The 12,712-nt window shown below is 44.0% G+C and overlaps 1 protein-coding gene across 1 annotated transcript in view; it reads left to right on the top strand.

Moving 5' to 3' along the window:
• The window catches only part of LOC126273369 (BRD4-interacting chromatin-remodeling complex-associated protein-like), a 424,917-nt gene that overhangs the window by 323,194 nt on the left and 89,011 nt on the right, over positions 1 to 12,712 (top strand). Inside the window, exon 10 of the mRNA XM_049976919.1 lies at positions 6,733 to 6,995. Coding sequence (XP_049832876.1) covers positions 6,733 to 6,995 — 263 coding nt within the window. The remainder of the gene's footprint in view (positions 1 to 6,732; positions 6,996 to 12,712) is intronic.

Here is a 12,712-nt window from a genome sequence, read left to right as displayed (position 1 = left end):
GACCTACCTTCCATCTCTCCTTTAAAGCACTGTTCTCTGAACATCTTCGCTGTCTCGAAAGGGTACCACTGAATTATTGATTGGCTGCTGTCAGTTACGAGTCTCTTGAGCGTTTGTGATTACAGGGCATCACAGGGAAACGTAAATCCATTTTGCACCGAGTAAGATACGCTGTAAACTTGCTTACTGGTTCACGTAACAGCCCCCAAGCGGGCTTCCATCGGCGATGAAACTGCTTCCCTGCAGAGAGCTTCATCTACTTTCGCGTGAGAGCTCCGGTGCTTTTGCACTTGCGGGATCCTGTGAACGCTACCTGTTCTGGCAGTCAGTAGTACTGTTTAGGTATGGAAGGCGCGGCCTCATCACAGCCCTTGAAAGATTACCGTCAAACCTCCTTGCCTAGGGACGCCAGATGTAAGGGAGGCACTCGTCTAGGAAGTAACCTCAAACTGCGTCTGAGTTACCATAGATATCTCCACAGTGGAAGAAAAAAAGCATTGTTGTTTTAAATGATACATTTTGAGAAACCTCGCAGTTCTAATAAACAACAGTAACTGAAGCGGACATTTTACAGCGAAACTACACTCCTGGAAATGGAAAAAAGAACACATTGACACCGGTGTGTCAGACCAACCATACTTGCTCCGGACACTGTGAGAGGGCTGTACAAGCAATGATCACACGCACGGCACAGCGGACACACCAGAAACCGCGGTGTTGGCCGTCGAATGGCGCTAGCTGCGCAGCATTTGTGCACCGCCGCCGTGAGTGTCAGCCAGTTTGCCGTGGCATACGGAGCTCCATCGCAGTCTATAACACTGGTAGCATGCCGCGACAGCGTGGACGTGAACCGTATGTGCAGTTGACGGACTTTGGGCGAGGGCGTATAGTGCGCATGCGGGAGGCCGGGTGGACGTACCGCCGAATTGTTCAACACGTGGGGCGTGAGGTCTCCACAGTACATCGATGTTGTCGCCAGTGGTCGGCGGAAGGTGCACGTGCCCGTCGACCTGGGACCGGACCGCAGCGACGCACGGATGCACGCCAAGACCGTAGGATCCTACGCAGTGCCGTAGGGGACCGCACCGCCACTTCCCAGCAAATTAGGGACACTGTTGCTCCTGGGGTATCGGCGAGGACCTTTCGCAACCGTCTCCATGAAGCTGGGCTACGGTCCCGCACACCGTTAGGCCGTCTTCCGCTCACGCCCCAACATCGTGCAGCCCGCCTCCAGTGGTGTCGCGACAGGCGTGAATGGAGGGACGAATGGAGACGTGTCGTCTTCAGCGATGAGAGTCGCTTCTGCCTTGGTGCCAATGATGGTCGTATGCGTGTTTGGCGCCGTGCAGGTGAGCGCCACAATCAGGACTACATACGACCGAGGCACACAGGGCCAACACCCGGCATCATGGTGTGGGGAGCGATTCCTACACTCGCCGTACACCTCTGGTGATCGTCGAGGGGACACTGAATAGTGCACGGTACATCTAAACCGTCATCAAACCCATCGTTCTACCATTCCTAGACCGGCAAGGGAACTTGCTGTTCCAACAGGACAATGCACGTCCGCATGTATCCCGTGCCACCCAACGTGCTCTAGAAGGTGTAAGTCAACTACCCTGGCCAGCAAGATCTCCGGATCTGTCCGCCTTTGAGCATGTTTGGGACTGGATGAAGCGTCGTCTCACGCAGTCTGCACGTCCAGCACGAACGCTGGTCCAACTGAGGCGCCAGGTGGAAATGGCATGGCAAGCCGTTCCACAGGACTACATCCAGCATCTCTACGATCGTCTCCATGGGAGAATATCAGCCTGCATTGCTGCGAAAGGTGGATATACACTGTACTAGTGCCGACATTGTGCATGCTCTGTTGCCTGTGTCTATGTGCCTGTGGTTCTGTCAGTGTGATCATGTGATGTATCTGACCCCAGGAATGTGTCAATAAAGTTTCCCCTTCCTGGGACAATGAATTCACGGTGTTCTTATTTCAAATTCCAGGAGTGTATTTTCATAAGGCCTTACGTAATGAGTCTCCTTTGCCATGCGAGCTGGCCATCGCAGCTTACTACTAGACAACAATCAAGCACGTCAACTTGAAAACTCACGGCGAATCTCAGTCAATGTGAGACGGGTTCTAGGTAACTGTTTAATTGTGTGAAAGGAAGGATAGAAGGAAGGAAGTTTATGGATGAATGTCATTGACAGGACGTATTACACTACTCTACGTAGTACCTCTCTTCTTCCTTTTTTTTCTTTCGTTCCTTCCTTTCTTCGTACAATACACAGAAGACGAAGTGTCCATAATTGTATCTCTCACTAGCGCAGTGCGGATTGTAGTTAATAATACAGTAGTAATAATAGAGAGTGAAGCACCTGGAAGGGGAGGAGGAAGGGATGTAAGTCTTCATTGCTTTAGAGAGTATGTGATGTTATTCCGGCGATTACAATATCGAGTCAGATTTACGAAACACTTGGCATTATGAAACCACTTACCAGTGTGACGCTGCGTCCCTCTGGTCTGGATGAGTGCACTGATTAGTTTATGAAGCGTTTCGTAAAGTCGATGTATGCTCTCCTGAGGCTAACAGGCCCTACTGCTTTAATTGGTTTTTGATTTCCTAGATACTGGCAATGTGGTAGAGTCGATGTGCGAGCTCGTTCCACAAATGTTCTAATGAGGATCAATCTGCGGACCTTGCAAGTCACGGGAGTACTCCAACATCACGCAGACAGCTTATAGAGACACTTGCCATTTGTCGATGACCATAGTCCTTTTGGCAACACGACACTGTCGCTTGAGAGGTAGCACATTGCGACGCAAGATGCACATGAAGTACAGTTTTGCTTCCCGTTTTCACTAAATCACTATCAGCCGTGACGTGAAGTCATACTCGATGGCTCCCTCTCCACAACATAACACCAGGAGTAAAACGGATGCACCTCTCCATAACATGGGAAGAATATGATATCTCCCCATATAGCCACCATACTAGTCGACGATAGTATTCGGATTAACACAGAACCGTGATTTATCGCTGAACACAATGCGACGCCATTCACCAGCATTCCATGATTCCCAGTCACGGCACCACTCCAAATGCTATAGTTTGTGCTATAGTGTTAACACCAGCCTTCGCATGGGACTGTAATTCCCTAGTCCTGAAGCTGCTAGTGTCTCACTAAGCGCGAGGGATGACACAAAATGTTGCAGGAGCCCATTACTTGTTCTTCGATGGCAGACGCTGATTTTAAAGGGTTACGACGTCCTTGGTACATGGTACAGCGATCCTCCGTCGCGGCAGTCACACTTAGTCGACTGGAACACTGGCGATGAGTATGTCTGCCCTCACGTTCTCATAGAGTCACACGTCAGGCCACTGTCACAACCAAACGCCCCATAAAGTGCCCCACAAAACTGAATGTTGCACCATTCTATCTGCCCTCCAAATGGAGACCCACTGTAAGGCTCCTTCAAAGTCTGTCGTCTGCTGATAACGCTTCCTCACCCGGAACTCAACATCTGACGCCTTCACGCTAGTTAAACATTGTGAGTCACTAACTATTGCCAACTAGAATAACTCCGAAATTATGATAATAGCTCAAAAGTTTGTGCTACAGATGTTGCATGGGACAATGAGAGCCATAATATGAGTTTTTGCTAGGTGGACTCGCGTCAGAGATATGAAGGTCAACTTTGTTTAAATGGGATGCCGTAGTTTGGTGCCTATTTTCTGATAGCGGCTATCGAGATGAATCCAATGACGTGTAACAGTAAGGTCTTTGAAGGTCAACGAAGTTCCAAAAGGTGGCATGATCGTCCGTTTACAGAAGGCGTTCGAAGTGATGACTTTTGGTACCAATGCAGTGCAATCTTCGTTTCATGGATTGAGTGGTATTCCTTATCACTTCAGCACTTTTCGAAGTACATGCTCTGACAATTGTGTCTCGTATATCATGCAAATAGTAAATATTCTCCGAACACGGCGTATCCATCTCACACCATTGACATGTAAACACCATTCGACGGTTTCGCAATACAATACAATACGGTAAGAGTAGTGTTGTCGAATAAAGCGAATGTGAATGATGTATTCCTTCGAAGAACAAGTCGATATACTTCTCATTTACGGAGAATGCCAACGAAATTCAGTGAGAGCTAGAGACTTATATGCTGAAAGGTATCCTCAGGGTACTCACCCTACAAGTCGTACATTTAAAAATGTGTATGATATATAGAAAACAACTGTATCTTTAACGCATCGGAAAAATATCCGGCAAAGGTAAGTTACTAACGAGGAAACGGAAATTGGTATTCTTGCCACTGCTTCAAGATCCTTGTGTTAGTTCGCATCAAATCGCAAGGGTATCTGGCATGAGCCCGAGTAGTGTTGTTCGTGTTCTGTATCGCCATAAATATCATCCTTATCATATCAGTCTCCACCAAGAATTAACTGTATGCATCGCATTGAATTCTGCCGATGGGCTCAACTTCAGATTCAGAGGGATGACACATTTATTAATTTGATTTTATATACTGACGATGCTACATCACGAACCATGGAAATGTTACTTTGGATAACATGTATTATTGGGCAACTGAAAATCCATGTTGGCTGCGGCAAGTTTCACACCAAAAACCGTGGTCGGTGAGTGTATGGTGTGGAATTCTGGAGGACAGAATTATAGGCCCCTATTGCATCCAAGGAAATCTTAATGGTAGGAAGTGCACCACATTCCTGCAAGAAACATTAGGTCTCATATTGGAAGAAATACCTTCAGGAGCAAGGAACAGAATGTATTACCAATACTATGGATGTCCGGCACATTTTTCGCTGATGGCTAGAATTGAGCTGCAGAGACAATTCCCATATTGTTGAATTGGACGCGGAGGAAATGTGTCGTGGCGGACTCGTTAGCCAGGCTTGACGCCTCTGGAGTTTTCTTGTGGGGATTCGTGAAAGACATTGTTTATAGAGAAGTTCCAACTACACCTGAAGATATGCGAGATAGAATTGCCAGAGCATGTGCTTCGATAGGTGCCGATAGCAGCACTGCATTGATACCAATGGTCATAAGTCGTTTAGGGCTCCTTCCAGGTATAAGGTATTTCTCAAACCACGGACAAGCATACATTTTTAGTATCACTTTATGCGTTTGGTCCATTACTAGTCGATGTTTATGAACATTATGTTATTTGTGACAATAAAAATTTGTAGACTGCCAAATAACACGGTAAATTTAATAAAAGTTCATCCGACTACACGTATTTTTCCCATTATATCAATTGCAACAAGAAAATTACTGTGTTATAAATACAAAAAAACTGACGAAAGGGATTCGATCCATCGAACCAGTAATTACGGGGCTTGATGGCTAACCACTTTTTTCCTTATTCACCACAAACAGTAACAAAAGTGGCTACAATGAAATGACATAAATAAGGTGACAGATAATTGCAGTCATAAATTACAGCATTCAAAAAATGAGTCTTTAGCAGTAGCACAATTTAGCACCTTCACTGTCACCTTCAACTGGTGACAATTCAGCATGCAAAAGTTCTTCTTCTGCAGCCGGAGGTTCCTCATCATCATTTCCCAGACCCAGATAATTAATCAGTCAGTAAATCCTTGATGTGTTTTTCGTCCAGTGTAAATTACGTGGACAGAAGAGCAGTCCCGAACAGCGACATCGCAAAATACTTCACTGCCTTGTTCTTTTTGTCAGTTCCAGTCTTCTAAACGCATCCATACGGAGTTCAAGATCTTCCTTAATATCAGACACCAGATGTTTGTCACCATATTCTTGTATCTGCTGTACTACTGATTTATTTTTCATGTGTGACTTGCAGGTGAGGTTAAGGTCGGGAACGTGACCCAACCCATTCCCTCTCTACTAGGAATCCAGTTCCTAACCTATACCCATTCGTTTGAAGACAATTCGGAGCATGTTACCATATTCCTTATTGTGATTCTGATATTTAAGTATTTTCTCGAATTCATTTTTCATATACAACTTGTATTCATATGTTCATCGCTCCCAGTATTGTTAAAAACATAACTTGTATATTTGCCCATTAACCAAATCACTGCGTTATTTTTTGCCTGAGGGTAGTAACTTTTCTCTGGTCTGAAGAAAATGTTAGTCGGTACATTGTTTGCTGAAGTTCTTGTTATTCTAGCAATTTTCTCCCTGGTCCACCTCCAGTTGGTAATCCGATCTCCACATGTGTAACGATGAGGCACACTATCAACGAGGCTGCATTTGCTGCAGAGGTTAGTGTCACTTAAACCGATGGCAAAGAGACGCTCATTAGTGCTCATGATGTTATTGATTAACCACTCGGCTGCTGATGCTTCCTGGTAAAAGTGGCCACGCACAGGTATATATTTGAAGATCGACTTTGTCTTGCGATTTTCCCAATAACGCTTGAGAAGTACGAGCTACTGCTTACACATTTTGTTGTCCTCGTGGAGTACTACGAGTGTGCGAAGTTTGCAGTAAATCGGCATTCCAAACGTCGTGGCCTGCCCTTGTCAGTGAAGTAAAAGGTTTCCAGTGATGTAAAGAGGAATGTAGCAGTAAAAGATAGTCGTGAGGTATTATACTCACTCCTTGATTGTGTATCTGTATATAGACCTTACTCAGCATGGCAGGGGACACAGTGGCTGCGTGACTGGTGGGGCAGTGACGTTCCCCAGACACAGAGACGTGCACGTTCGCCACTCTGTGTAGGGACGGCCGGCTGCGCGTCGACGACGAGGTGGTCAACGTGGACGGGCGGCTGGTGCGGGGCCTTGCCACGCTGTCCGAGGCACGGGCGCTGCTGGCGGACGCACGCCTGCCGGAGGTGGAGCTGGTTGTGGCGCGCGACGAGCAGCCGCCCCCGCCGCCCCCACCAGCCCCCGGGCAGCAACCCAGCCCGCCCCCTCGCGCCGCCAGTCCTTGCCCCAGCGGGCGCATCAGCCCGGCGCACTCTGAACACCACAGGGCACCTGGTGAGTACAGCCAGTCAGTGTGTGGCACTGCTGGAGTTAACCAGGAAATACACACTGGAGTACGCAGGGTTCTCTCCTCGCAGGAGGACGGAACCTCAGTACAGACACTGTACAAAGATAAATCGAAATGATACGGAATGAGTCATTTTACGTTCACATTGCAAATTAATTTGTACATAACGTTACAATCTGAACGCTTTTTTATATTTATATGTTTAAAGAACAATGGATAGTTGATGTACATACGTGAGTTAGTAACACCGACCCACCACCTTTTACGCATTACAATAATATAAGTTCTTCAACGGAATAGAAGTTGTCCAGAAGAAGCTTTCTCGGTTTGTTTTAAAATATTACTTTCCTGTCTGTCAGGCATTTTATATCACTAGCTAAATCATCAAAAAATTTTGTTTCAGCATTGTGCACCTCTTTTTGAGCTGTGGAAGTTATCAATGTCATTTGAACTGTATTGGATTATTTACAACAAACTTCGTGAGGGAATAAATATATTGTGAAGCAGTAGCCAGAATTGCCAACTCCTTGAACAGATGTGTACAAGAAGTTAGTGGATCAGTACCTTTTATTATTCTTACGGCACATTTTTGAGCAACAAAGACTCTTTTTCAAAGAAGAGTTACCCCAGAAAATTATTGAATGAAAACAAGAAAAATTTGTTAACATACTGTGTTGCCTCTCCCCAAGGTTCGCAATGATCGTAAGAACAAATAAGTTGTTTTAGGAGTTCCAAAATGTGCATTTTCCATATTAAATTCTCATCATGACAAACACCTTAGATTTTTGAAGTTTCCACCCTGTCAGTTATTTCCTCAGCATGTGCTACACACATTACTGGTGCAGTACCTCTAGATGTTCAAAACTGAATGTGCTTAGTCATTTTTAAAATTGAGGGTGATGCCATTCGCAGGCAATGATACTTTTCAGAACTTTGTTTACCATTACTTCTGTTTCTAAATGTATGCTTGGGTCGATTCAATACTAGTGTCATCTGCAAAAAGAACTAATTCTGCTCGTAGTGGGGGATCCTTTACAGCTATGACGAATAATAGTGGACCTAACACTGAGCCTTGGGGAACACAATACGTGATTACTCACCAGTCAGGCTTATGTCCCCGAACTATTTTGGTCGAATAACTATCTACAACTTTCTACGTTCTAATGGTTAGATATGTCGACCATCTGCATCCATGACAGCCTGAACCGAACTAGAGATACCGTTTGACGATTGTTATTAGCACTTTTCGATCATGGAATGTTGAGCTATTGTGACACAGTACGTGCACAATCTCTACAGTATTCTCAGCCCTGGAAACAGTAACTTCTTCAACTATTTGTGGTGAAGTCGGCTTTTCCCAGAAGCAACTCCCAAATCGTCAGTTGATTCGAATTTCGATATATGTTCTGCAATCCCAGTGTGGAAAGAGGACCTCTCCATATTCCTTTAATGCGCGAAGAGCAGTAGCACTATTACCCCCTTTACCAAAATATGGCTCTGAGCACTTTGGGACTTAACATCTATGGTCATCAGTCCCCCACTTAAGCCTAACTAACCTAAGGACATCACACAACACCAAGTCATCACGAAGCAGAGAAAATCCCTGACCCCGCCGGGAATCGAACGCGGGAACACCCCCATTACCCCCCCCCCCCCCCTCCAGGCCCCACCCTCGTCGAGTGTTTGAGAAGGGACGCCAAATATTTTGAAAAATTAATTTTTCAAAAATATGTTCATTTTGTAGCGCATATCTTTTTGAAAAATTGATACCTAAAACATATATGTTTGAGGAAATATAATACATGTTATTTGGTCTTAAGTGTGCCAAAGTCCCACACCTATTCTCACAGCATTCTTCTATCGCACGTCATTGTATTTCGCTCTGTGGAATTCAGACGTGTATATTTTGTAATAGAAACCATCAAACCTATATTCAGGACAGTGGAAATTGAAATGTCCTGCGGTACCTCTCGTGCTCCCATTTGGCCTGTTTAGCCAACCTTTAAAAAAACTCACCATTAATACTGGCTGGGATTATTTGTAAGCAGGAGAATAAGCACTCTTCAGAAAATTTGCACTCTTTATTGCGTATTAGCTAATAACTTTCTCATTCGTGTGCCATAAAATTAGATATAGGAAACAAAAAAAAACAGTAAAAACAAGAGACAAGCAAGGCATTACATATTTCTTCAATTTTTCCCTCCAATGTTGCTATAGCTTCACAAGGCATGCTTTCCTTTCTGCGAAAGTATCTATTACCTTATCAAAATCCGTTTTGCTACATAAAATTCAAAAAGTCGGTGTCTAATACTGAAAAAACTGTTAATACGAATATTACACATGACAGGTGTTGTTTGTCGAATTGATTACGTCTGTTTTGTCACTGTCTGCTGGATAAAACGAAATTGGTCTTTCTAAAAACAAATAAATGAGTGTGAAATCTTATGGGACTTGACTGCTAAGGTCATCAGTCCCTAAGCGTACACACTACTTACCCTAATTATCCTAAGGACAAACACACAACCCATGCCCGAGGGAGGACTGGAACCTCCGCTGGGACCAGCCGCATGGCCTTTCTAATATTGCAGCAATTGTAACACGTGCCAAATAAGCAAGACTGTTTTGGGACAAATGGCCATTTTTATCTAGCTCATACATTAATAATACGATAGCATATAATTCACGAAGTACTAATATCAAATGCCTATTGGTCCTACTTCAAGCAAAAAGTTTTATATTAGGAAATAGTTTCACATTTCATTCATATGCTCCAGTTTCTAAAACACGATATCGAAAAGTAGTAGCACGAAATTCATACATAAATATGTAATCGTCTTATTCTCCCATATAATGTGTGTGCTGTCCTTCCTCCTTCTAAAAACAGTCTTGTTATTAGTAATTCTGTAACTTTTTCTGCCATTCTCAAAACACCGAGCGAGGTGGCACAGTGGTTAGCACACTGGACTCGCATTCGGGAGGTCGGCGGATCTAACCCGCGTCCGACCATCCTGGTTTAGATCTCGAGTGATTTCCCTAAATCGCTTCAGTCAAATGCCGGGATGGTTCCCTTGAAAGGGCACGGCCGACTTCCTTTCCCACCCCTCCCTAATCCGTTGGGACCGATTACCTTGCTGTCTGGTCCGCTCCCCTAAATCAACCAGTCAGTTCTCAAAACTTATGCTCCGGTTAACTTCACTAAACTTGTCACAGTCACCATTGTAGTTATCCCGTATTTATTCTCCGGTTAGGCATTATTATGTGTTCATACAACGCGTTTTTCGCGCTATTCCGAGAATAGAACTTCAGCGGCTGTTAACCAGGGACTGTAAAACGAACTCTTAGTGGTGTAGAGATATGGCAAAATTTCTGTCAAAATTTCATTTTCCTGGATACACTGAGAAGATTAATATGTAACCTTTTTTACCGCGCTACAGTCTGGAACCGCGTGACCGCTACGGTCGCAGGTTCGAATCCTGCCTCGGGCATGGATGTGTGTGCTGTCTTTAGGTTAGTTAGGTTTAAGTAGTTCTAAGTTCTAGGGGACTGATGACTACAGATGTTAAGTCCCATAGTGCTCATAGCCATTTGAACCATTTGTTTATTCCTGTTCGTCGTTTATTCATTCTGGTAGTCTGAATCTACGGATTTCGCTAATAATCATAACAGAGCTGATCATAAGCACACACAATGAACCACATAAACAAACAGCCATTGGCATTTACTTGTTGGGGTTTATCTGTCTCAGCTCGTTAAGCCCCGCACCTACCCCCCCCCCCCCCCCCCCATCCCTCCCTGTTTTTTTTTTTTTTATACACGCATTCACAAATCAACTTATGATTCGTTCTGAAATCAACTTAGAATGTGTTCGAAAGTGTTCAAAATCATACGAATAATCGATAGATCGACGTGGGCTTGATGCTAGGTGCTTTGTGAAACAAGTTTTTTTTTCTTCAAGAATATGAATTTGGCGCCCCCTGAAATTACCGTAAGGGGCAGATATCCCAGTTCGCTACCCCCTAGAACTGGGCCCATTCTTACAAATGTAGTGCAGCCACACGCTACACGTCTGTACACGCCACTGAACGAAATGCCCATCTACAGCTTGAATAGAAACAGAACGTATGGTATAGGTCACACTGGCTGCTCACGGCGCTTCACTGACTATATCCTAAAACTGCCTTCCCCGGTGATATCGCCATTTTCGTCGTTTGCTGCTTCAGCCGCATATGATGATTACCGCCTGATTTGTTTCCCTGTCCGTCAAAGTATGTCGCTCTACTCATCATCAAACACAGTTTTTGGTGTGATACTTGGCCTTTCTAGTTTCCTAATGTTACCTCTCAGCAACCTAATATCACGCCAATGAAATAAACCCCACTGTATTGTCTAGTGATTAGCGGTTTTTGCTAGCAGCATCAAGGTCCAGGCTCAACTCCCGGAGACATTTTCTCCGGTGGAAAGGTCAGGGAGGTGGTCTCTCAGTCATTTGAGACTAACTGAAAAGCTGTTTGAACAGAGAAGCAGCGGAAGTGATGCTCAAGTCGCCGAAATCTCAAATCCTATAGATGGAACTTTTTTTTTTTTTTCAAGTTTTCTTTGCTAGCATGAAATACCAGTTCTGTGTCACAAAACCTGCGAATTTTTTTATAGTGATGGTATTTTTTTGTACTGTTTATAATATCGCAGATATTACTGTCCAATAACACATTTATATATATCGTCAAAGAAATATTAATGTATATGTTTTTGTGTGCATTTCTCTTACTCTGCTTTGTCCATCTATCTATAATTTGAACACCACTGACTTACTTTAACTTTTGAGTGTTAACATTCGTTTGTACCTTCCGTCACCTTCTCTGTCAGTACTATCACACCTTTCTCGTTCTCATTGTCAGTGAAGTTAATAACGACAACAGCAAGTGGTCGCCGCTTAACGCGACGGTATTTTCCGCTATCACCTTTCATGCTCGTACTGAAGTTTAAATAATTAGACCCCAATTCGAACTACAGCGCGACCATACGTCATCACGTGACCAAGGTATTTGATGCAATAGATAGGTAAGCACTTTGCCTTGCTGAGCGTTAGTTTTTGTTGTTGCACTGGTGTGAAGTTATCGAACTCTTGGTATCAATGCCAATGCCATAAGTATCTACACAACAGTACCGACACATTATCAATAATGTCCAATCGTTCCTAAACACATTATACAAACTTACACGTGTTAAAAAGCAAACAATCAAAGAGATTGATTTATTACAGCTTGAGCTACTCGCTGAATGGCCAGTTATTATGATTAGAACTTAACTGAAGTGATTTAGTTGATTCCTTAGAACCAGATACAGGTGTGCGCTGCCAATACTTAAGAACCTTGTGAAATAAGAAATAGACACAGACAAAAATATTGGATGCAGGGTAACGATTTAATTCAGTCGACCAGTCAACTTTTTGAGGAATTAATTCTCGTGATGCAAGGATTGAACTGTAATTCGAAGAACTGTAAAACCCAGCTCTTGAAGGACGCTTTACAGGAAATTAGCCTTGAGTGAGTTTAAAGGTTTGCACTGGAATGTGGTTTTACGTGAACTCTAGCTACATGTGTCCCTGGCCTCAGACAGACAGTGTGTTGTGTTTATAAAATGTCAACAGAGCCATCTCAGAAAAAAATGACTCAGATCTTACAGCGCTGGAATCCACTGTTAAACG

This window comes from Schistocerca gregaria, chromosome 5, assembly GCF_023897955.1.
Source record: "Schistocerca gregaria isolate iqSchGreg1 chromosome 5, iqSchGreg1.2, whole genome shotgun sequence".
NCBI lineage: Eukaryota > Metazoa > Arthropoda > Insecta > Orthoptera > Acrididae > Schistocerca > Schistocerca gregaria.
Note: the sequence above shows the minus strand (reverse complement) of the source record. Positions and strands in the feature narration are given on the sequence as shown.